The sequence below is a fragment of the Lacerta agilis genome, chromosome 1 (genome assembly GCF_009819535.1).
Source record: "Lacerta agilis isolate rLacAgi1 chromosome 1, rLacAgi1.pri, whole genome shotgun sequence".
Lineage (NCBI taxonomy): Eukaryota > Metazoa > Chordata > Lepidosauria > Squamata > Lacertidae > Lacerta > Lacerta agilis.
In genome coordinates, this window is record NC_046312.1 from 8,370,041 (window position 1) to 8,395,842 (window position 25,802).

The window sequence follows — 25,802 nt, forward strand, 5'->3', positions numbered from 1 at the left end:
AAGGAGGTAACAGCAGCTCATGAGGTATCATCTAGAATATTCCTTAAAAACAAACACCACCTTCGTCAATGCCCAGAAGTATCCAGAACAAAATGCGAGAGACTGGCGCTTCCCACACTCAAGACTTTTCAAAAAGGTAATTCTCGTTCCTATCTAATATTTGGAGGATATACTTTCTGAAAATACATGGAAGTGTTGAATGCCTAATAAAACTATTTGGATTATATTAGTAAGGCAAACCATCCCATATCTGACTGGTATGCTGTACCTCCCCCCCCCCGCCCTGCCCGCCCCCATTACCAAGTTTAACGAAGGTCAGAGTTCATGCAAAAAACGCATGACAATCTCATATTCCTAACGGAGATTTCCACTAAGTTGTAGCAGACCCTTCAAAATGTGCTCTCTCTTTTTTGGTTATTCTGTATGCATATCTTGACTAGGTGAGAAAAAACAACAACAACACTCTGTGCGTCCTAGGGCCTCGCTTCTCTATGGAAATGTGAACCAAAAAAATTAATTATTATTATTATTATTATTATTAATTTACAAGTCTTGCATATCTTCGTCCATTTGCACTGTCTGGAGCTTGGCCAGCTGCTTTTTGTCTGTCTCCAGCTCCTCGCAGATTGCGTCGACCATATTGCTCATTACGTATTTGGTTTTCGAATCCAGCATCATCAAGGCGCTAGCGGATTTGCTCTCGGCCTCGGACAAGAAGTTTTCCTTTAGGCTGGTGACCGGCTGCAGCACCAACCGCTGCTCCCGGGCGAAATGGGGGTGAACCTGCGCCGACGGGTGGGGTCCGACGTGGCTGCCAATGGCCTGGCCGATCCCACCGAGCGCCGGCTGCGTCGCCGAAATGGACATCAGGTCGTGGCCGGAGAGGAGGGAGCAGTTCTGGAGCGTTGCATAGTTTGAGTTGGTGATGGAGACCACGGTAGCCCCGCTTGTGGCGGGGGCCGACAGGGGCGGGCTCTCGGACACGGGTGAGCCGAGTTCTTCGGAGTTTATCAGAGTGGCCGGTCCCAGGGAAAAGTTATGCGACAGGGTGACGTTGACGAGCGAGGAAGGCCCTGCCTGCAGGCCCCCGCCGGAGAGGCTGTCCGAAGGCAGGGTTGCGTGGAGTTGCGGGTTCTGGCCGAGCGACATTACTTGAGAAAACACCAGGCTCGCCTCCAGGCCTTCCTGCTTGACTGGCCCGATTGCCTGGCTCGAGTTGGGGAGCGTGTACACCACCGCGCTGGGAGGGAGGTTGCTGAAAAACACTTTCCCTTGCTGTGTCGCGGCCGAGTCGCTTGTGAACGTGCCGCTGCTCGGTGTGCTTTGATTTAGCGGCAGGTTGCCTGCGGTGAGAGAGGAAGGAAAAAAACAAAGCAACAGGAATAGTCTTAAAGTTGTGCATCAGTGCAAAATAAAGATTGCAAAGTCAAAGATTGCTTCTGTGTCTCCTGTGGCTTTCCTAAAAGATGCATTAATTGAATAATAATCATAATCATAAAATGTTTCAGGACTGCCTCCCTCCATACAAATCTACCTGGACACTGAAATCATGCTGAGGCCCTCCGTCATGTGCCTCCTCCATGAGAGGTCCAGAGGGTGGCAACACAAAGACAGGACTTTTCTGAAGGGTTCCCCGTCTTTACATATCTTTAGGCACCAAGCGAAAACGTTCCTCTTCTCCTAGGCCTTTGGCTGATTGATTGCTAATGCCCTTTTAAATGTGTTGTGGGAGGGGATTATTGGTTTGTTTTTTGTTCTTCTTTTTATTATATATTTTGTGTTTTTTATATTGTGATTCTATGTTGTGAACTGCCCTGAGATTAACAGATGAAGGGCGTTATACAAATTTTTAATGATGTTAATAATAATAATAATAATAATAATAATAATGTGTTTCTGTGTCTCCTGGGCTTTCCTAAATGATGCATTTTTTTAAAAAGAGATTTTCTTGGTTTACAAGTGTACAATGTCTCTTGCATTTTTCCATGTAACATTTTTACAGATCAATTTTGGTTGTTGAGACATTAGGCAGAAAGGGGGGGAGGAGGTGGGAGGGGTGGGGGGGTTGGGTGGGGTGGGGGCTAAATGATGCATTTTAACAACAGTCTAGCATTTCAGCAGCAGAAAGATTTTTCACCATGAAATCCTAAGTGGGGTATGGAAATATCTCTGTTTCCCCCTCCAAAACACCTATATTGTATGATGCATTTAACAGATTTTGCCAGCCTGAGAACAAGCCAGAAGTAGCCTGGAGTTACAGTTTGATACTAGCACGTTCCCACCAACCACAGTTGAGGTAAACAATGTTTTCTTGAGTTCAGCCATCATGGGGAACTGCGTTAGCTTGTAAGTGAAAGCAGAAGTTTCTGCGCACCTTCTCTCAAGTCTCACAAGAGGAAGAGAGAGCACTGAGGTCCGAACTCATTCACATAGCAGGAAAGTATGGCTTCCTTAGGTCCAAACTCCAGCCCCACCCCACATGATGAATCACATGATGCAGCGCGCACACACCATCTGAATGGCAATATTCATTAACTTTGGGGAGGCCTAGCCACTCAAATATTTTATGGGGGGGGGGCAAAAGGATCTTGACCTATAGGAGATGGCTCCTATGATTGACAGCAGAAGTGGACATCACCCCAAGAGCGGCTGGAATGAAGAAGGTTGAAGTTCCCACATGGATTTTTTTGGGGGAAAGAGTCTGTCGGAACCCACACCTGAAGCCACAACCTACACTCTCCCCCCACTCTGAGTAACCACCAGCCCCCTCCACGTCAGCCCAGCAAGGCAGGAAATGCACCCAGAGGGATTTAACAGAAGAGCGCTAAGCTCCAAGCCAAAGAGAGGCCTGCCCCTTTAAGCCAAGGATGGCTAATCCATGACCAAAAAGATGCTGCTGCAGTACGGCTCCCACCAGCCAATGGCCAATGGCCGGAGGTGGTGGGAATTGTGGTCCAGAAAGATCTGCAGGGTCTCAGGTTAGCCACCTTCTGTTCATTCTCAGGCGTTGTCAGAGCAAGTTGCTCATCTGAGTGCCATTCTTCCTGCCTTGCCAAGACCAGGATATGACACATCCAAATGTTTGGCTCCAGGCCGCTGGCTTATATCTATAAAGATCTGAATTAGGAGAAAAGGAGCTTCAGAATGATGATGATGCAACGCTAATCACTCCTTGGCCACTGCCTTCACCAACCTGGTGCCATCTCCATGTTTTGGACTGCAACTCAGATCAGCCCCAGCCAGGCTGAATAATTGGTTTCTGGTTCTGTGGCACTATTAATTTTTTCCGTCGGTAGAACACCAGGCTCTTAATCTCAGGGCTGTGAGTTCAAGCCCCACGTTGGGCAAAGGTTTCCTACATTGCAGGGGGGTTGGACTAGATGAGCATTGTGGTCCTTTCCAACTCTACAATTCTATGATTCTCCCCCCCTCCTCGGCGCCAATTTTATCCTCGCATCCAACCCTGTGTGGCAGGTTAGGCTGAGAGACTGTGACTGGCACAAAGTCATGGCCGAGCGGGGATTTGAACCCTGGTCTCCTGGGTCCTTGGTCCAACCCTCTAACCACTACCCCACACTGGCTCTCAGGCAGTTTTATCCAGCAACTGCGGGATTTGCCCAAAAGTTACGAATGACTCGCACGTTAACGCAATTGAAGAAGTCAGTTCCCTGGCCCTTTAATCCGCCTCATAAGATATGGAAGAGAATCAGTCGCGAAAAACAAAGCAAAGAAACTTAATGTGAATCACAGTCAGATTAGCCTTTTTGCAGAAGGCACCGGAATGCAAATTGTAGCTCAGCAAAGAACAAAGAGGTATTTTGAGAAGCTCAGATGGTGGAGTGGAGAACTATTTATAAGGATCTCCTCCAGGGTAGAAGAAAAACGGAGACCGGAGATGTGAAGCCCTTGACTCCTTGCAGCCAATGGCCCATTCCCACCACCCCACTATATATAAGGGTCTGGTGACTTCTGTTTCAGTGTATCTGAAGAAGTGTGCATGCACACGAAAGCTCATACCAAGAACAAACTTAGTTGGTATCTAAGGTGCCACTGGAAGGAATTTTATTTATTTTTTATTTTGTTTCGACTATGGCAGACCAACACGGCTACCTACCTGTAACTGGATCCTTGCAGCAAGTTGTTTGATGCAATTAAAATTCAGCCCAGGGAGATCATATACCAAGTTCAGAAAATGAGCTCTCACTTGACCAATATAGGTTACCTTACTGCTTGCATTTGAGATCTGCTTACTTTGGTTGTCTTTTATAAATGCAAAAACGACCAAGAAAAAGAAATAAGAGTTTGGAAACTATGGTAAGCTAGGTTACTAATTGGGGCTGGGAATAAGGGACACATCTCACTAGTTTGAAAACAGCTATGCTGGATCCCAATCCATTTCTGAGCCAAATTCAACATGCTTGTTTTGACGTCTAAAGCCCTATATTAAGGGTTGCTAACCTGTGGCCCTCCAGGTGCTTTGGACTACAACCTAAATCAGCTCCAGTCCACATGCCCAACGGTCAGGGATGATGGGAGTTGTAGTCCAACTTCTGGACAGTCACAGCTTAGCCACTCTGCCCTAAATGGTTTGGGACCAGACTATCTTAATGGCTATCTCCTCCCGCATGAGCGGGAGTCAGATGGGTGGGGTGCAAATAATTTATTATTATTATTATTATTATTATTATTATTATTCCCCAGAGAACCTTCTACACATGCCCTCTCCCTTCAGATGCAATGGAGGTAGGGATCTGTGAGAGAGCCTTCTCAGTGTTGGCTCCCCAACATGGGAATTTCCTTTTCATGTATGCTAGCCACTTTTACAGGACTGACAAAATAAAAACACACACGGAACTAAGCTTGCTTCGCTATTTCAAGAGACATAGTTGAACAGATGCACATTTTAAGAAAACTGCGGGAGAAAATGGTTGCTTCCCTCTGATTCAACATTGTTTAAGTGCTATAAATTTCAACCAAAGGCACCCTATAGACATCACTATTCAGGTCTCATTAAGATGGTGTGTAGCTCATTTATTTATTGGATGCATGTGAAACTTGAGTGTGGGGAGGGATCCTCAATGTCTAGCAGCCAGAATCCTAGGCTTAGATCAATGAGAATAAGCCACACATGAGGAGGGTGGGCTTCTTCAATTTTCTGGTAACCCCCCTCTCTGTTTCAGCCTCCCGTTTCACCACCTTATGCCATTCTGCTCCAGAAGACTCAACCTCCAGGAGCCATTTTTTGGGGAGGAGGCTGTAGAGAGACGACTAGCACCCCTCGGGGACAGCGTGCGAGGTGGCCCAGGGAGGACTGTAAAAAACTGCCACAATTTTAATAATAATAATAATTTATTTATACCCCGCCCATCTTGCTGGGTTTCCCCAGCCACTCTGGGCAGCTTCCAACAAAATATTAAAATACAATAGTCCGTCAAACATTAAAAGCTTCCCTAAACAGGGCTGCCTTCAGATGTCTTCTAAAAGCCTGGTAGTTATTTTTCTCTTTGACATCTGGTGGGAAGGCATTGCACAGGGCGGGTGCCACTACCGAGAAGGCCCTCTGCCTGGTTCCCTGTAACTTGGCTTCTCGCAGCAAGGGAACCGCCAGAAGGCCCTCGGCACTGGACCTCAGTGTCCGGGCAGAATGATGCGGGTGGAGATGCTCAAATGACCTTCTCTTTGCAGAAAAATTCCTTCTGCATACAGAAGGGACCCACTTATGCATTCCATACAGGAGCTTTCACCCACCTGATGTTTTGGCCTACAACTCCCATCAGCCTCTGCAAGCACAGCCATAGACATCATGGCCGTGCTGGCAGGGGCTGATGGGGGTTGCGGTCCTGGAGGGTAACAGGCGCGTGAAATCTGACGTACGAAGCACGGCTACGAAAATATGCAAGAGGCTGAGCTTTCTGAACCCCGTAGCAAATTGAAGAGAGAGAAAAACCTACCTTGGGAAGTTGCTGTTGATACAGGAGGGAGCTGCACCGGCGAAAAACTGATGCCTCCGTTGAGGAGCTGGCCTCCGTTTGTTGCCGAATTGGGAATCTGGACGACGCCATACTGGTTTATTTGGACAGGGCCTGTGAAGGTAACAATGGAGCCGCCGTCTTGCGAGGCGATGGCTTCTTCGCTTTCTTCCCTCTTCACCTCAAGGCTTGGTATCAGACCTGAGAAAGAGGCAGAACTGGGGCTGTATGCTGTCGTCGTCGTCGTCGACGGGGCCGCGGAGTTGGACATGGAAGTCTGGAGGATTTTGAAGTCCTTCACGTCTTCCGACGAAGAGGCCAGCATGTCGGCCAAGGGCATGCCGTTGCTCAAAGCGCTCAGAGACGTTTTGGGCGGATTCAGCGGCACCGCTTGCGAGGCGGCGCCCACGTTGAGCCCATTGAGGAGGACCCCGTTGGGCCCCTGGATGAAGGAGGTGCCGTTAAGGAAAACGGGGGACGGGTTGGCGGGCACCAAGTTCCCGTTCAACAAAACCCCCGGGGAGCTTAGAGATATTTTGGAGTTCCCAAGCTGCTGCATGTAGACAGTCTCCATGTGGCCAGGAAGGCTCAAGGTGGCACTTCCGTCAGAGGCGCTGGCAAGCGGGTGGGGAGACAAGTCTTCTTGCCCCTTGCTAGACTCATCTTCCGTGCTGGGGTTGCCATCCGACTCGCTGCAAGGCAAGAGAGAAAGAGCAGTGAGCGTATTGGGACATATCATGAGCTGAGAAAAATGTTGAAATATAATTTTGTTAAGAAACCAGAAGCCTTTTTACTAGGTATAATAGGTACAGACATTAAAAAACAGGACACTAAACTTTTCCAATACGCAGTGACTGCAGCTAGGATTTTGCTAGCACAAAGATGGAAACAAGAAGAAATACCGACAAAAGAAGATTGGACAGTGAAATTGATGGAATATGCAGAACTGGACAAAATGGCGGGAAGAATCCGGGAACAGCGGGAATTCATCAAAGACCTGTTAAAGTTTACGAACTATTTGACAAACAATTTGCAGTTGAATACGCTAATAGGACTTCAAGAAGCTTTGTAGTTATTGTGTAGAAATATTATTGTAATTATGGTAGTTAGAGTGAGTAAGAGATTTATGATAATGTAAGCAATGGTAGATTAAAGAAGTATAGTATTAAGATATAATTCTGAATGCCACGTGGAAGGTCTGAGGGAAGTCAAGGCTATGTTAGCCAAAACTGAAAGAATGTATGCGAATGTATATTTTATTTTTTTGTAGTAATTTAGTATAAAATAATAAAAATTATTTATAAAAAAGAGAAAGAGCAGTGAATTCACAGGGTGCCTCCAATTTGATCTGAACACTGCCTCATACTGGGGGCAGGGAGTGTCTCCCTGCGCACAGAAAACTAGCATGTGATGGTAAAGATTTTGAGGCTATCCCCCCTGAAGACGCACATTTTCCATATAGAGAGAACTGCTTTTTGTCTTGAGGTTTAAAGGAGAGCAGACACACAGCTCTCTCTCCTATCACCTGAAAGGGTACAGCCCAGCATAAGAACTCTGCTGGGTCAGGCCAATGGCCCATCTTGTTGTTGCTGACAACAACAACAACAACAACAACAACAACAACAGGAATTGGATAAGATGGCGGCTGCAAATAATGAAAGGACTTTTGGATTGACTCGACAGAAATGCCGGTTGTGAGGAGATGGAAGAGAATCATACTGATATAAAATCCACACAGAAACATATTCATTTTAAATTGCTTGTGGGAACAACTCAGAGGCTGTGAAAGAATGAAGGATAACAACAGATAGAACTGGAGAATATCGGAAAGAATACGACATGCAGTGGAATTGAGAAGATGATGAGCCTTCCAAAACCTGAAGCCTGGAGAGTCCCAAAAAATAAATTATAATTTGGCAGAATATTTGCATATGTATAATTTGGTATATTTAATATGATTTGATTGAATTGTTAATTTGGAAATTTTAATAAAAATGATTTATAAAAAAAGACGACGACCACAACAACTATTGATACTTATTCAAACATATACAAAAATTCACACCCATTACTCTTTCTATAATACATGAAAATAATACAGGTACTTAATCTAAAAAAGAACAGAAGCAGAAAGAAGAAGAAAAGGGAAAAAAGAGAAAATGAGAAAGAAAAATGCACTTTCGGTTCTCTGTCCTGCAGCTAAATAGAGTATTCACTCATCCAACCATTCTATCTTCTATAAAACTTTTTTTAAAAAAATCTTCAGATCCAGATATTACAAGTTAACTGTCTCTTTCATGCAGGAAGTCGGTAAGAAGTTTGCAATCCTTACAAACAAAATGCCAGTAATGATTCTTCTCTTATTGAACAAGTCAACGTTGCCATCTCAACAGGCCCAGCATCCTGTTCTCACAGGGGCCTACCAGATGCCTGTGGGAGACCCGCAAGCAGAACTCAGGCACAAGAGCAGCACTCTCCCCTCCTGTGGCTTCTAGCAACTGGGATTCAGTGGCATCGCTGCCTCTGACTGCTAGAAGCCACTCCATAAATTTGTCCAGTTCTCTTCCAAAGACGTTCAGGTTGGTGGCTGAACCATCCAATGGTTACACCATCCAATGCTGCGGTCCATGCGCATCAGATCCAGACCCTCTAAGCAGGGACCATGACAGTTCTAGGTGAGCATCTAGTGCAGGGGTCAGCAAACTTTTTCACCAGGGGGCCGGTCCACTCTCCCTCAGATCTTGTGGGGGGCCGGACTGTATTTTGAAGCAAAAACAAAAAACAAAAACAAAACACTGATGCAAGAGCATCATGAGCCCCAGTGGCCCAGGGGCTGGCAGCGGCGGGACAATGAGCAGTGCGCGAAAGGGCTCTGGAGAGGGGCTACTAAAAATGGCGGCCGCTCGAGTGCTGCTGCTGCTGTTGGCACCAACAAAGCCCAGCCCCCTTCCTCCTCTAGGCAGGGTGGGGAGAATCCAGGAGGAGGGAGGGAGGAAGGAGGCGCCGCCACCGACGCCGTGTGAAGGAGAGGGAGGGAGAGGGAAAGAACACACGCGCTGGCGATCCAAGCAGGGATTCCTGGACTGTCCGCGGGCTGGATCCAGAAGGCAATTGGGCCTGATCAGGCCCACGGACCTTAGTTTGCCTACCCATGATCTAGTGCATGGCTGACACGGTTAGTACCTAGCACAGGGAGGAGAACCCCATGGTTCAGGCCCATGGGTTGAAATCGGCCCCCGAAGCCTTCCTATATGGCCCTTAGGATTCTTTCCTAGGCTTTGACCCTCAGCAGCCCTGCTCTGCTCCCTCCTCAAGTGTTTTTGCCTAGCTGGAATATGCCATTGAATTGCGATAATTCTTCTTGCCTGCCTGAATGGAGGATGGAGAGATCTACCGTATGTATTAGTAGAAACCTCAGGCTTTTAATGCACAGAGCAAGAGTTGTACCTGTTGCTCCAGCCACTTCCACCTCAGACCCTGTCCATCGCTAGCATGGAGCAAGCCCTAAGAAGCATCATTTCCTCGAGATTCAGGTAGGTAAGCCGTGCCAAATGCCAGCAGTGCCCTTCAGCTCTCTATATTGGACAAACAGGCCAAACCCTACGCCAAAGGATAAAGGGACATAAATCTGACATCAGGGATCACAAGACAGAGAAGCCAGTAGGAGACATTCAATACAGGATCTCAAAGAGGCTGTCTTACTACAAAAGAATTTCAGAAACAGGCTTGAAAGAGAAGTTGTTGAATTACAACTTATCACTAAACTGAAGACTATGGAGAGACCTGGTCTTAATAGAGATATTGGGTACCTGTCTCTATTTCATATGCTAATCATCTGTATACTATTCCCTTGCTTTTTCCTGTAGGACTAATTGCTGTCAACAGGTTAACCATACCCATTGAGTCAATCACCCATCTCCTACTGCCCTCCTGAGAAAAACCTCACCCCACCCTCCCACTATATATAAGGGTCTGGTGACTTCCGTCTCAGTGTATCTGAAGAAGTGTGCATGCACACAAAAGCTCATACCCAGAACATACTTAGTTGGTTTCTAAGGTGCTACTGGACTATTTTATATATATATATTTCCATTTCCTCAAGCACAGAGAAGAGGCAAATGTCCTCTCCGACTCCTATTTCCAAGGCAGTCCAACATGTTTATTGCAAAAGGAATCAAAAGGAAAGATATAGCCTCAGGCCAGCCTCTCTGCCTCCTGCTAAAGTGCCCTCAAGAGAGGCACAAATGTGGGGGACGCCCAGCTATTTGCAGCCATTTGGAGAAATGCCAGGGGGAACAATGTGTTCTTGGCATCTTGTCTGCTATCCGAGTGTGGCATTAGGCAACCCCATACACAGAGAAGCACACACATCCAGCCTAAATGTTATCAGGAGTAATTTTTCGACCTTCCCTTCGAACCCCCGTTGCAAAAATTGATACAAAACTACCATATTTACTCGAATGCGATGTCGCGGAAATGAGGGTGTGTGTTAGATTTGATGCGCATTTAGATTTGCCAGCAGATGCTTTTTTGGTTTCAAGGTTCTGAAAAATTGAGGTGCGCATTAGATTCGCTGCTTCATATAGACAGTTTTAACCACTACCAGGCATGTCTAAAGTCCGTTTTGGGGACCTAATCTGGCCCGCCAGTCGGTTTAACCCGGCCCCTGTGGCAATTTATTTCCTGGGGTAAAAACCTCAACAACTTCAATCCTTAAAAAAACTCAATAATTTCGGTTCGGCCTCACGGCCCTTCATTTCATCAAATCTGGCACCCTTTGAAAAAAGTTTGGACACCACTGAAAGCAGCTCTCCAGGATTCCGGACAGGGTTCTCTCCCAGCCCTACCTGAATATGCTAGGAACTGAACTTGGGACCTTTTGAATGCAACGCAGATGCTCTGCTACTAAACTGCAGCCAGCATTTTGCACCTGGCTATCAGCCACTTTCAACCAAGTGAAGATGCCTGGATGGCGCCTGACATCTCCATCATCTGGAGGTGCGTGTCTGGGGATCCTTGGATCTTGCCTGTTTTCACACACGAATACCCCATCCTGTAGAATTCTATCCATTATCTTTTATCTGCACAACTAAAATGCTTTTTCTGTGCAGCCTGAGCAGGAGAAGTCACCATTAAGAAGAAGAGGTTGGAACAGGCCAATATATATGTGGTCTGTCCCTGGATCAAGAGACTTTTCTTCTTTAAGTTCTCTTAATCTAGCTAAGGTTGTTCATCTGAACCAGCCAGGTGATTAACTGATGATCAATCAAAGCCAGTGCATCATTTGAAAAATAAGACTTTAGAGCTGTATTAACCCAAGATGGCAACTAGACATAATGCTCTGGCGACTGTAACCTTGGTTTAAAGAGCCCTTTGGCACCTAGCTTATATATTTCCATTTCTTTTCTTCTTCTTCTTTTTAGAATGAATAAAATAAAATTTTAATTGTAGAGTTGTATAAAGTGGAGTCACAATTACTCAAAACAGAATAGTCTTCTGTTCTAGGACACAGCCACTTTCTGAAGAAGCATTTACCTTCTCATCCCTCACGAAAGACCTTTAACAAAGCTATTTGCTTTTAGACATTTGTAACATTCAGAGTGAGGAAGGCCTTTGTTGTGAATATTAAGAGTTTAGCTAACCGGAGTCTTGTGCGTTATTCTGGACCTCCACGTTGGGTATACTCCATCTCTTCCACTGACATGGATTTCCTTCTATATTTTTGAGGTAACATTTTTACTAATTCTGAAGTGTCAGGTGTGCCTTGAATTCTACTGGAGAATGAAATATTTGTAGATGATGGCCCACCTCCAGCAGAGAGTTGTGAGGCTGAAACATGAGGCAGAGGCCCTCTTTGACTGTAGAGGCACCTGTATTGTAGGTTTGGGAGTACAGTACTTCTTCTGTCTGGAAACTTAATTAAGGGTGTATGTGGCTTCACTACCTGAACGACCCTACTGGCGGCCGCCATCTTGCTTCCCATGGTGACCGCCCCATATATCTCCATTTCTAACCCTGGCTGAAGCCCTTCCCCAAGTTTAATTTGGAAAAGACAAATGGCTTTATGGTAACTTACCAAAGAAGGGCAACAAAGAACCAACATTATAAACTCATAAAAAGATGCGCCTTGTCATCAACTTTTGGAATGATAAAATTATGGGTGACATACACCCCTGTAATTCTTTCTCAAAGTTGGCTATCGTTCATTCTCACCTATATAACCTCTTTTTCCCACCGCTGATTTTTTTTAAAAAATAATTGACCAATATATCACTTCTCTTAAAAGCATCTTTCTAATCCTTCTACTACTGCTTTCAGAGTCTTTCTTTACTAGAAAATGATGGAACATTTTCTGCTATCTGAACTTGCTACCATGCAGAAAAATGCAAGCAGCTTCTGAGCAAAAATTGGATGCTATATAAATATTTATTCTCAAGGACAAAGAATGTCTTTAAAGCTATGGCAATCTAGTCCCACATGATTTCCAGGTCTCGCATGATCTTGCTTTCTTTTTTTAAAAAAAATTAATTTATTTTTATTAGTATCTGTTATTGATTTTCAAATACACCCATATAAATACGCAAAGTTCTCGCTTAACCCCATGCCATTTATACTATTTAAATTCTTGCATTATTTATGGTGCGCATTTTAATTATTTAAGGCACAGTCGAGCCCAATTTCAGTACTTTTAAAACCCCACTGATTTCAATGGGTGAGGTGTGAGCCCAATGCCTAAATTTTCCTTTGGGATCAATGGGCCCTTGAAAACTATTAAACTCGGTTGGCTTGCATCCAGAGTATTTTGGGCTAGTAGGTGCATTATGAAAACAATTCAGCCAGTTACAATCAGCTTCAACCATCAGGCTGAGGCAGGGACAGCTTGCATGTCTGTACGAATGGCGGAAAAGAGTTGCAAAGACTGATCATCTAAACACGTTTTGATCGTATCTTTTTACCCTTGATAAATATTGATATGCATTGGGAACGCCAGTCTTTTCTGTGTCCAGGCACACATTCATGTGTGCTTCTGCACTGACTTATAGTTGTTTTTTATCCCCCTTCATAGTTTACTTACAAGTAGCCTTCACCAACCAGGTGATCTTCGGCTGTCACTACAACTCCCATCAGCCCCCAGCTGTTTTGGACTACAACTCCCATCAGTGTGCTGACTGGGAATGGTGGGAGTTGTAATCCAAGACAGCTGGAGATCACCAGGCTGACGAAGGCTGGCTCATGACCTGTCTCACCCCACTGGGTTCAGACGTGAAAAATCTATTCTGGACACTGTGAAATTTTAGAGGAATAAAAGAAAATAAGTTACAGGTGGGTAGCCGTGCTGGTCTGCCATAGTCGAAACAAAATAGAAAATTCTTTCCAGTAGCACCTTAGAGACCAACTTAGTTTGTTCTTGGTATGAGCTTTCGTGTGCATGCACACTTCTTCAGATACAAAAGAAAATAAGAACAGATAAAAGAATGAGACACTTGCACTTCCTGCGCTTTGGTTTGGGTTCTGAAGGTGTTGTCGTTATTGTTATTATTATTAATTGAATTTATATACTGCCCTATAACCGGAGATCTCAGGGCGGTTCACAGAATAAAATCAAAATATAAAACCACAAAATGCACAATCAAAATAAAAACAAGCCAATAACCTCCCCTCCCAAACCCCACATTTTAAAACGGCATAGGCTGTCAATCAAATCAACCAAAGGCCTGGTTAAAAAGGAACGTTTTTGCCTGGCGCCTAAAGGTGTATAATGAAGGTGCCAGGTGAACTTCCCTGGGGAGAGCATTCCACAGACGGGGAGCCACTGCAGAGAAGGCCCTGTTCTCACGTTGCCACCCTCTGGACCTCTTGAGGAGGCGGCACACGAAGGAGGGCCTCAGAAGACGATCTCAGGGTCTGGGTAGGTTCATATGGAAAAGAGGCGGTCCTTGGGATATTGTGTCCTGAGCCGTTTAAGGCTTTATAGGTCAAAACCAGCACTTTGAATTGGGCCAGGAAACTAATTGGTAGCCGGTGCAATCGGACCAGGATCGGAGTAATATGCTCAGACCGTCTTGCTCCGGTGAGCAACCTGGCCGCTGAATTCTGCACCAGCTGAAGTTCCTCTGGGATCTTGGAATCCCTGGACAATTTATTTTCCAGTCTACAGCAAGTAGCTCCCAAGCTAAGGCACCATCCTAAGAAAACCGCTGGTCACGATCCAAAGCTCTGCATGCCTATTGAGGTTTCTCACAATAACAGGCCCCCCTGCCTGCTATGCTGCAACACAAGTGACTTTTAAAGCCTGGGAAGGCGAGGGATTGGTTTATTAAAAACACATTTTGTAATTTTATTTGAGGTTAGAGGAGGTCCTGAAGTTCCAGGATTCATAAACACCGTACCTTCCAACATTTCTCTGATGAAAATAGGGACATCCTATTCTATGATAACAACAACACCTGCCTATCTGACCGTGTTGTCCCAGCCACTGTGGGAGGCCACCAGCATATATAAAAATATAATAATACATTAAACATTGTTTTAAAACATCCCTAAACAGGGTTGCCTTCAGATGTCTTCTAAAGGTTGAATAGTTACTTATCTCCTTGGCTCGGGGGTCACATAACTTAATACCCTCCAACATTTCTACAGTGCAAATAGGGATGTCCTAAGAAAAAGTGGGAAATTCTGGTATCAAATCAGAAACTGGGACAACTTCTGTAAATCTAGGACTGTCCCCAGAAAATAGGGACACTTGGAGTGTCTGAGAAGAAGAGAAGAAGAGTTTGGATTTGATATCCCGCTTTATCACTACCCAAAGGAGTCTCAAAGCGGCTCACATTCTCCTTTCCCTTCCTCCCCCACAACAAACACTCTGTGAGGTGAGTGGGGCTGAGAGACTTCAGAGAAGTGTGACTAGCCCAAGGTCACCCAGCAGCTGCATGCGGAGGAGCGGAGACGCGAACCCGGTTCACCAGATTACGAGTCTACTGCTCTTAACCACTACACCACACTGGCTCTCTGGGTTGCATCCAATTCCGCTCTAATCACGGTAGACCCATTGAAATCAATGCGCTTGCATTAATGTCAAAACATTTATGAAATCAGATAGCTAAGTGGCTGCATATAACAAAGCTGTAGACGAAACACATGTAAAATCCAGGAAACCAGTAAGAAAAAGTGTACATAAAATAATTATCATTAAAACACAGATATAAATCAGTTTAATGATGAAGATAGGCGACTAATTGTATGTCTGGGTAAGGTTGCCAAAATAAAGATGCTTTCAGAGGATGACTAGAACAATACAATGAGGTCACCAGCCACATATCCCTAAGTTAGTTAGTCATGTCTGTTAATTTCAATAGGGTTACTCTGAGTTGAGACCAAAGGTACGTAATAATAATAATAACAATTTATTTATATCCCGCCCATCTGGCTGGGTTTCCCCAGCCACTCTGGGTGGCTTCAAACAAAAGAGTATCTTGCTATTCTAGAACTGCCTGCCCTGACTGACAGTGGCTCCTCAGCAGACATCTTCCACATCACCTGTTTCCTGACATCCTTCTCAACTGGAGATGCTGTGGGATGAACATGAGACCTTCTGCATGCATGTGCGCCACTTTCTCAGTCTTTGGCTTTGGAATATAATTATCCCTTCCTCAGCAAGTATCAGAAATCATCATCATCATCATCATTATTAAGCAGTGGGTGGACATAGCAGACGACAATTCTCCAAGCAGCTCTCTTTATTCTCAGGCTGGAACAGAACTGAACTGAACGGCTCAGCTAGCCTGCTTATATAGTACTCAGTAACATGCAACAGTAACAACTCTCTCTCTAGCTACCCAATACGTGAACGGCGCTCTCAATCCTTCATTTGCATGTGGACCTGAGTGAGAACTGCAGTGACTGTGGGCAGAGTGAAACTATATACACGACACCCCTAGTGGCCTAGGGTGAGAACTTCAATACATAACAATCATCATCTTTTATTTGTATCCCGCCCTTCCCGGCCAAGACTGGGCTCAGGGCAGCCAACGTCAAATATAAACATTGATATAAAATCAAACATTAATTAAATCACCTCTTAAAAACAAGTCAGGATAAAATTAAAAATCTGAATTCGATGGCTTTCCGCAGGATTTGGGTCGGGAACAGTAAACGCTCCTCAGGCCCAACTGTGTACGCTGTTCTTATATGGATGGGCCTGTGAGAATACTGGAAGGCCTCTTTCATACTAGTTCTTATACAAAAAGAGAAGGGGAGTCAGGCTGAGCCCCGACCAAAGGCCCAGCGGAACAACTCCATCTTGCAGTCCCTGCGGAAAGATGTCAAATCCCTCAGGGCTCTGGTATCTTGTGGCATAGTGTTCCACCAGGCTGGGGCCAGGACCGAAAAGGCCTTGGCCCTGGTCAAGGCCAGCCTAATCTCCCTGAGGCCTAGAATCTCCAATGTGTTATTATTTGCAGACCGTAAGGTCCTCCATGAGGCATACCAGGAGAGGCGGTCCCGTAGGTACGAGGGTCCTAGGCTGCATAGGGCTTTAAAGAAAAACGGCTTAAACACACACTAGCCGTTTCCTACTTAGGATGGAGGAAGGAAAGACAGAGACTTGAACACTTTCCAGCACCTTACTTTTGAATAAGCCTGCAACTCCATTAAAAATGAAGATGTGGATGCCTCCTGACTGCCAATATATCCCATCACGTTTGCAATAAATAAATAAATAAATAAATAAATAAATAAATGCAGCTTCACCCTGCTTTGGAGAGCACTGCTGACAGGCTAATAACCCACTCATAAAGCTCCCACTAGCCCTAGTTCAGACTTAGCGCTCAGAAACCAGTATTGGGTAACCCGGTTTGTAACATGCTGTTATGGCCTCGCGAGCTGCACGCCATGACATTCAGAATATTCTGGAATTATCTGGAGGATTCTTGAGGCCCAGGCACAACTCAACAGGGGAGAGCATTCCAAAGACGACCTTCTTGCACCTTGAAGTCATCTTCCAAGGCTCGGCCAGTGTGCCTGCCTTCAAGGACTGGGAGGTACCTACAGAGGGGGAAAGGGCCTTCTTGGCTATGGCCCCATGCCTGTGAAACTCTGCTACAAAGTGATGCCTGCCAAGTCCCATCACTGCTAGCTTTAAAGTGAGCTTTAACAACCCAACTGTTTTAAAATTGCTTTTGCATAATGGGTTTTATAGTGCAGCCGTTTGAATTGGGGCTGTTTCAACGATGAGCATTTGATTTTAGCGTCCTTATGATGGGCTTAGTGGGCTGGTTCACTGGTATTTTATTAAGTTTTATGATGGGCTTATTACATTTGGATCCTGCCTTGACAGGATGTGAAAGGCGGCCTATCAATATTTCAAATAAGTAAGACAGCGGCCTTCCAATTCTTACGGCAGCAAATCTTATAAATTAATTATGCATTACATGAATCACACATTAGGTGGCTAATTTACCTTCTCTTTCTATATACACCATCTGCCTGAGGCCTAAAACGCTAACTATTTGTTATCTGAAGAAGTGTGCATGCACACGAAAGCTCATACCAAGAACAAACTTAGTTGGTCTCTAAGGTGCTACTGGAAGGAATTTTTTATTTTATTTTGTTTTGACTATGGCAGACCAACACGGCTACCTACCTGTATTTATTGACAGTGTTAGAAACTCAGATATGTAAGGTAGGTGCCAAATAGGTGCCCCTTAAACCAGGGTTACGGTTGCCTAAACGGAATGCCTAGCTGCCATTTTGGGGCCAGACGGCTCGAAAGTCGTATTTTTCAATAAAACTTTTTGGCTCCTGAAATTCATTCCGACTGTGCACATAAACGATAACAGATAGAATTCTACAGGATGTGTTGTTAGTGTATGCAAACGGTCAGGATCCAAGAATCCCTAGGCATGCACCTCCAGGTGGTGGAGACATCAGGCGTCGTCCTGGCACCCGGGCATCTTCACTTGGTTGCAAGTGGCTGATAGGTAGGTGCAAAATGAATTTAGAATGCTGCTCTTATAACCCGCTCTTCACAATATCCCAGCCCAAGAATTTTGTTTTAAAGACAATAAAACAATGGTGGGTGGGTGGGTGTCTAACTAGCCAATTGCTTTGAGATGTTTCATAGGAAGAGGCTTGTTGATGAAATAAATTAAAATAAACAGAACAATATTTCGCTTAAATAATTACCATGCCTGTTTTAGTAGGTTATAGAATCACAGAATTGTAGAGTTGGAATGGTCACAGTGGTTCATCTGGTCCAACCTAAAATACTGCAATTTCAGCTAAATCATCCATTACGTGAGCTGATCTGTCTATTTTGCAGGAGGAAAGAAGAAGAGTTTGGAAGAGAAGAAGAGTTTGGATTTGATATCCCGCTTTATCACTACCCGAAGGAGTCTCAAAGCGGCTAACATTCTCCTTTCCCTTCCTCCCCCACAACAAACACTCTGTGAGGTGAGTGGGGCTGAGAGACTTCAGAGAAGTGTGACTAGCCCAAGGTCACCCAGCAGCTGCATGTGGAGGAGTGGAGACGCGAACCCGGTTCCTCAGATTATGAGTATATCACTCTTAACCACTACACCACACTGGCTCTCTGAAGCAAGAAGCGTATTTGGTTTTGTTTTTTTAAGATGATGTACCTGCTCACAGAAGGACTTTCATGTAAGAGTCCTTCCCAGCCTTACCTGGGAGGAATGAACATGGGACTTTCAGCATGCAAAACAGGTGCTCTACCACCAAGCGATGCCATTTTTCCCCATGTAAGGAAAACGACAAGTAGAGAAGTCTTTAATATGACATCTGGAAGACAGACTTCAAGACATGGCCAACTGGGCAATATCCAGAACGTCAAGAGTTGTCCCAAATGTCCCTGGCTGGTTACAAACACAACAGCCTGTTAAAAGCTCTTTGAACTGATGGATTTATCACCACCGTGACAGCATGGCCAAAATGTGTCAAATGTCCTCAATTCCTTGGCACTTCCCAATGGGAGAAAAGGAACAGCCCACTGGGGAAATGAAAGGAATGAGCACCCCGAGGTTATTGCAGCTGTGAAGTTTCAGAGGGGTTTGGAAGGGGGGATGATCACACATCCCTGCAAATAAGCAAAGGAGCCAGAGTTGTTTATTTTTCGAACTCTCATTTCTGCAATGCTTGGGGTCTAAACTAAGAGGATGTTACAGTCCGTGTATCTTACTCATCTGCAAAACAAACCATTACTGGAAAGGATTCAAGTGATGGTTAAAAAAAAAAAGAATTAAATGCAAGCACTTGATTAATGCAGCTACAAGAGAATAAATTTGTATGCAATGTTTAGTGGCCCCCTTTCTGCCGCCAAAAAAGAAGATAGCCAGGGAAAGAGATGACAATTGCTCTCTAGGCAGATCCATTGCAATAACCAATATTGCTAAAAGCTGAAAAGCAGTCAAGTCTTGATGCAGGCAAAGGGACACAACACCAGATTTCTGCAAGAGAGCAGGTGTAGTGTTGCAGTTATAGAGTGTCTGACCCGGAACGTGCGGGTTCAAATCCCTGCTCAGCCATGACCCTCACTGAATGAATCTTGGCTAGTTATTCTCTTTCAGCCTAACCTACCTCAAAGGGTTGTTGTAAGGATAAAAAGGGGGGGGTGGGAGGAGCAAATTAAGCATGCCTCCCTGGGAAAAACGGAAAGATACAGGGATTTTGGGAGGGATGAAATGGAAGAGGCGTGAAGGGCCTGCTCTGGGATAGGCTCCTGATTAAACTGCACAAAGCAGCGTGATTAAAGTATATTTGCTGGAGCTGGTTTTCTATACCTTGCAACTATTAAGAAGTGTTAACGCTGGTTTCAAAAATAGTCCTTAAAGAAAGCAAAAACAACTTCTGACATAATCTGCTTCTGTGGAAGGTGGATGCCCCTAAACACATCCATAGAAGTCAAATGAACACTTTATTTTAGATCGCACATGCTCCCTTGCAACTCTGTGATTCTATGACTCTGCTGCCTGCCTCATCTCCCCATAGGGTTGCAGTTATAGGGGCAGGAATAAATATTTGCTATGAGGCGAAGCATATCCGATGGGTTTGTGCACACTTACATCTCCGTCCCCGCACCTCATTGATCCAGAAGGGATTAAATAAGTTTTAAGTTTTACACTCCCTTTTCTATTAAAAATAGTATTCAAATTAGTTTTGATGCTGGAGTTTATCCATGCAGAGGAGTGGGGGGGGGGCAGCAGGACTGGGGGGGGGGCAGCTGGGGTAATAGTGGTTAGGATACACTACAGTTTGCCTTCAGGATACACGGAACACAAACAGTTCAGTGTTATAACAAGTTAGCCCTGCTAAGACAGTGAGCTGACTGTGGATATATAGAGGCTTCTGAAGAACAGGGGCTGGGAGAAATTGGGGAGTGAAGGATTCCTCCCCCGCACCCCTAAACTGCATACATTGATAACAGGCTCCAGGAATTCCCAGCCAGTCATGTTCCTGCTACAACACTTGCCAGATAGCAAACACATGTTTGCAAGCAACACGGACCAAATATTTTCTGGAGTGTTTTGTGTGTGTTTCTTAAGCCACATAAAAAACATGTTGATATAGCCCACGGAGGTATAAAACACCTCCTGCTGGGTTACGTTTGCTTCCGGGTGCTTGGAAAAAAGAAGGGACGAAAAGACCCAGGATTTTAAGAACTGGTTTAAACCACCAGAGGAAGAGGGCAACTGCAGACGGCAAAGCTTGCCAGAGGGCCGTTTGCTCAGAGTACCTACCAGCAAAAAAAATGAAGCAAATTGCCCCTTACACCCATCAGAAAACAAATGGCCTTGCAAGAATGGTAGCCGGGCCAAACTTCCAGAGGCCGGACTTTTGCAGCTGGGCTGGTCCTCCTGGTTTTACACCCTCCTCCCTCGCCTGCCATTCGTAGCTTTGATGTTATGTCCTCCAAGGACGGAAACACAGCACAACCGGTGTGTCCTTGCTTGAAGATGGGCCGTTGAGGGTGGTGTTTTTCCTTTCACACAAAAAAGCGACCCAGCCACTTTTCCTGCCTTCTGTCAATCAGCCCCTCTCGGAAGCAAGCAAGAAGGCAAGAAAAGAGGAGAGGAGGAACAGGAGGAGGAGAGGAATGTGCCTTGGGCAGGCAAGCAGGTCAGCTCACCTGGCTGGACCAGCAGAATACCTCTAGGGTGGCCTCTCACTAGCCAAAGCCCCCCCTCGCCCCAATTTTAAGTCTCCTAGCCCTGGACCATTGACCCAAATCTAGTAAAAGAAAAGGAGAGAGCAGGCTTTGCAGGTTCAGACACTTAAATCTCTGCGGTATTTTAGGAATAAGTCATGCACGAGTATATTTTCAGTGGGAACGAGGGAAGGAATAAAGGGAGATCAGCTAGGTCAGGGGTCCCCAAACTAAGGCCCGGGGGCCGGATGAGGCCCAATCGCCTTCTAAATGCGGCCCGCGGACGGTCTGGGAATCAGCGTGTTTTTACATGAGTAGAATGTGTCCTTTTATTTAAAATGCATCTCTGGGTTATTTGAGGTGCATAGGAATTCATTCATTTTTTCCCCTTCAAAATATAGTCCAGCCCCCCACAAGGTCTGAGGGACAGTGGACCGGCCCCCTGCTGAAAAAGTTTGCTGACCCCTGAGCTAGGTGGGAGCCTTTGAGGGCAAGGGGCTTCTTGGGATTATAGACCTGGGCAGTCCCCCATTCCTGTCTTGTGGGGGGAAAGGAAAACTGATCTGAACCGAAGGCAGAATCAAGTTTCACAACAAGTGACCAGAGTTAGTGTGCAAGGAGGGGGTGGGGAGAGGGACTAGCAACCCTCCTGCAACCGAAGGAGCTTCAAGTTTCCCTCTCTCTGTTTCTCCCACTGGTGACATAAAACCTGGGCAAATGATTAACGCTGTCAAATAAAAATGGGAGAGGGGAGAGAAAGTTTCCTTGGACAACAAGAAGAGGAGATGATCGGAGACGGTTGCATGTTGGTTGGGTGTGTTGAGGGAACCTAGGAAAGGAGGCTCCAGCTATTTATGCATTGGAAAGAAAAGTTTTCTTCCCATGGTAGTATGGCGCCTGCAGATCTGGAAACATTATTTTCCGCACACACACACCCCACGGCAACAGCAGATTTTAAATGTTAGGTTGGCGGTTTGTGGCGATGTATACAGAACATCACAATTTCATGAATCGTCGTGCGCAAGGAAAGGAGAAAACAGAAATAAAGGATATGGCATTGGAAAGAATACACAGAAGTTTTGCTGTTGGGGGGGGGGAAGCTGTTTTGCTGATGGATAAAGCGGGGAGAGGAACTTTTATATTTTCGCACTGTGAGAGAAATAAAGGGGTATCCCCACCCCAGGACGAATCAAGCTACAAAGAGTGCTCCCAGGCAGAGATACCTTGAAGGTTATGGGGTGCATGCCTTGGTGAAGGAGAGATTTTCCACCCAGGGAATCTGGAAGCAAAATAACCACTTTCTTTTTTAGTGGGTGGGTGGGTGGGGGGAATTATGAAGCCTTGAGTGCAGCATGAAGGAAGTGGGAAGAAAGTACTTTTAAGGGACAAGGACACTTATTTTGCTCTACACTCTGCAAGGAGGAAGTGGGGTTTGTGTGTGTCTTTTTTTAAAATTAAGAGATTTGGGGCAGTGGTGGTAGGAAAAAGAAAGAGAGAGAGAGAAGAAAGCTGTAAGGTAAACGCCATGTTTGTCAAGGAATGAGAGCCAGGCGAGGACAGACAGGGAGGAGAGGGGAGGGGAGGGAGCAAGCCAGACAGGAGAGGAAAGGGGGGAGGACAGGAAAAGCAATGGAGCAGGCAAGGTGTTAAAAGAGATGGCATGTGGTGGTTGGAGAAACAAAGAAAGACAAGGTGGAAGGAGAGGGTCAGGCAAGAAGGATGGGGGGGGAATGCAAAGGGGGAAAATAAACTGGGAATGAGGCAGTGGCTCAGAGTGCGAATTACCAAGCCACCAGTTCAAATCTCACTTGTGCCATAAACTCACTAGGTGGCCTTCGGCAGACCACTTAATTCTCTCAGCTCCAGCTCCCACCGCCTGCAATATGGAGGAATCTTAAAACAACACAGCGCCCTACATTACTGGGCTGTTGTGCAGTGAATCGAGGGTGCATGCAAAGCACCATGGTCAGACTCCCAAAAATTGCAGTATGGATGCTAAACCAGAAAGCAAGATGGGGCATTGGGGTAGGGTGGGGGGGGGCGCACCGAAGGCCTTTTTGTGGGCAGGGAAAAGAGCATATCTAACCATGCAGAGGGGAGAAGAAAGGGAGAGGCGTGGGAAGGAATCAAGCAAAGCAGCAGGAAGTTTTGGGGAAAGGAAGACAACAGGCGATAAAGGGCAGGGAACAAGGTCTAAACATAAGAGTGGAAATCAAGCAGAGTGCGGAGCCTCCGCGTCCAGCAAGAGCCTCAGCGTGTGCCGTCTCTTAACCCGGGGACCTGCTACGCCAGATCACACTCCTGCGCCCCCTGCCCATGTGCAGAGTTCCGTCCCCCTCGCCAGCCTCTCCCTCTCTCCCCGCCTCAAGGAGCTCCCGGATTCTGGAGCTGCTTTGTGTCCCCGGCCGATTCCCCACTCCCTGTCTCCTCCTCTCTTTCCAAGAAGTTTGCGAAAGTTTTCCCTTTCCCGCTCCCGTCGGCGCGGGCGCGCTCACCTCTTGGACTGCGGCTCGGAGGGGTTGCGATCCCTCTGCCGTCGGTTCTTGAACCAGTTGCTGACCTGCGTGAGCGAGAGCCCGGTGACCTTGGCCAGGTTGCGCTTCTCGGCGGGCGACGGGTAGCGGTTCTGCTTGTAGAGCTCCTTGAGCGCGTTGCGCGACCTCTCCTTGAAGCAGTACACCGTCTCCTCGCCGTCCCAGATGGTCCGCGGCAAGGGGAACTTCCTGCGCAGGCGGTACTTGTCGACGGCGCCCAGGGGCCGCCCGCGGGCCCTCTCCGCCTCGCTATAGCGCGCCTTGTACCACAGCTCCTGCAGCAGCGCGTGGTTGGCGGCGTCGAAGCTGTGGCTCTCCAGGATGCCGTACAGCTCCGCGTAAAGACCCTGGTGGAAAGCCACCAGCGCGCGCGCCTTCAGCAGGCTCTCGTTGCCACGTAGCAGGTCGCTCCGCGGCAGCGACCACAGGAACCGCGCCAGCCGGTCCAGGTGGCCGCCTTGCTGGAGAGCCTCGCACACGCACGCGACGTGCTCCGGGGAGAAAGCCAGCGGAGCCTGCGGCGGCGACGGCGAACAAGGCGAGGCGGGAGACGGCGAGGAGCAGGCGGCGGCGGCGGCGAGGGCAGCGTGGCGCTGGTGCTGGTTGCGCACCAGCAGCTCGGCGTGGAGCAGGACCTGGTCCGCCGCCTCCGCCGCTGCCTCCTCCTCGTCTTCGTCGTCTTCGTCCTCCCCGTCGTCGTCGTCTTCCTCCTGCTTCCTGGCGAAAGGCGGCGCGCAGCCTTCCCGGGCTGCCTTCTCGGGCGCCCCGACGCCGGAGAGCATGTCCGCCAGCACGTTTTCCTGCTTGATCGCCGCCACCACGCCGGGGATCGGGGCGGTGGGGGAGGCAGAGGACATTTTCCACCGCCCCCTCCCTTGTTTTGGAGTTGGGTGGTGTGGGTTTGCGGGTTTCCCCCCCTTTCCTCTCTCTCTCTCTCTCCCCCCCCCTCCTCAGTGCACATACACAAACACACACACACACCGTTCCTGCTCCTCCTCCTCCTTGCCCCGCCACCCGGCTGGCGTTCAGCCGATCAGGTTTCCTAGCTGCCGCGCAGGAACCATTAAGACAGCTTGTTCGAGCAAAACTTTGTGTAAACGGATCGCGGCTCCTTTCCCCCCCCCACCCCTGTCCGACCTCCTCCTCCTCCTCTCCAACCCCCCCTCTCCCTTTTCTTCCTCTCCCCCCGCCCCCCCCCCTCCACTACCACTACAACGTGACTCCTCCAAAGCCTTCTCTCCCTCTCGCCTGCCTACATATTCTTTAATGGCACAAGCAGCCTCCTGGACACGGGCGCGGGCGCCGATTGGCCTCCCAGTGCGGAGGGGGCGGGGGCATCCCGGGGTTTCTATGGGAACCGTCAATCAACCCCGCCCCGCCCCTCCCGTCGGTGCCTGCTTGGCGAGGCTTCGCTCCCTCCTTTTTCGAAAAGCGAAACACCTCTACCTGGAAGATCGGGCTGGTCTGTGCCACCCCCCTCTGTCTTCCCCTGCAGTGCTTCCCTGGAGCGGCTGGGATGGGGGAGATGCGGGGGGGGGGACGAAAGGGAAGCGTAGGTGTTCCGCTTTCTAGGCATCCTAAACGCAAAACTTTAAAGTTTCGAGATAAATTGTTGAGAGAGTGGATATCTTTCAATGGCGTTGTAGCGGTTAGCTAAGGGAGACTTCAGATCTTGCCTCTCCACATTACTTGGTCAATAACGCGGGACTATGCACATATATTTAGGAGTTAGATCCATTAAGTGTGCAGAGGGTTGCTCAGAAATAAAGTCCCATTGAGCTCAGTCAGTCCCAGTTAAGCTTCCCAGTTAAGTTAAACTTTCAGGTTTCCAAATAAATGTTTGAGAGTGTAAGATAACTTTCTGTGGACAGCTAGTGTAGGGGTTAGAGAGTTCAAACCCGGCATCTCCACATTACTTGGTTAATTATGCATATATATGCATATGTATTTAGGAGTCAGATCCATTAAATTCAGCGGTTCTTACTCCAAAGTGCGTAGAGGATTGCTCAGAAGTAAGCCCCATTGAGCTCCTAAAACCCAGTTAAGCATGTCCATGGGATTGAATCCTGTGAAATCCTGTATCAATTTATCTAATAGTCCCATTGAACTAAATGGGGCTTGCTTCTGAGTAGACAAGCATAG

The 25,802-nt window shown here is 46.9% G+C and overlaps 2 protein-coding genes across 2 annotated transcripts; both read right to left on the minus strand.

Moving 5' to 3' along the window:
• Positions 1-521: 521 nt before the first annotated feature.
• Positions 522-24,580, minus strand: SIX4 (SIX homeobox 4). The gene is made up of 3 exons (XM_033173023.1): positions 23,622-24,580; positions 5,952-6,661; positions 522-1,343 (listed from the first exon to the last, which is right to left on the minus strand). Exons 1-3 carry the CDS (start codon positions 24,515-24,517, stop codon positions 544-546), a joined length of 2,406 nt encoding a protein of 801 aa, XP_033028914.1. The 5' UTR covers positions 24,518-24,580; the 3' UTR covers positions 522-543.
• On the minus strand, positions 11,609-11,962 carry LOC117060682 (28S ribosomal protein S36, mitochondrial-like). Its single transcript, XM_033173151.1, has one exon. It carries the CDS (start codon positions 11,950-11,952, stop codon positions 11,626-11,628), a length of 327 nt encoding a protein of 108 aa, XP_033029042.1. The 5' UTR covers positions 11,953-11,962; the 3' UTR covers positions 11,609-11,625.
• Positions 24,581-25,802: the final 1,222 nt, after the last annotated feature.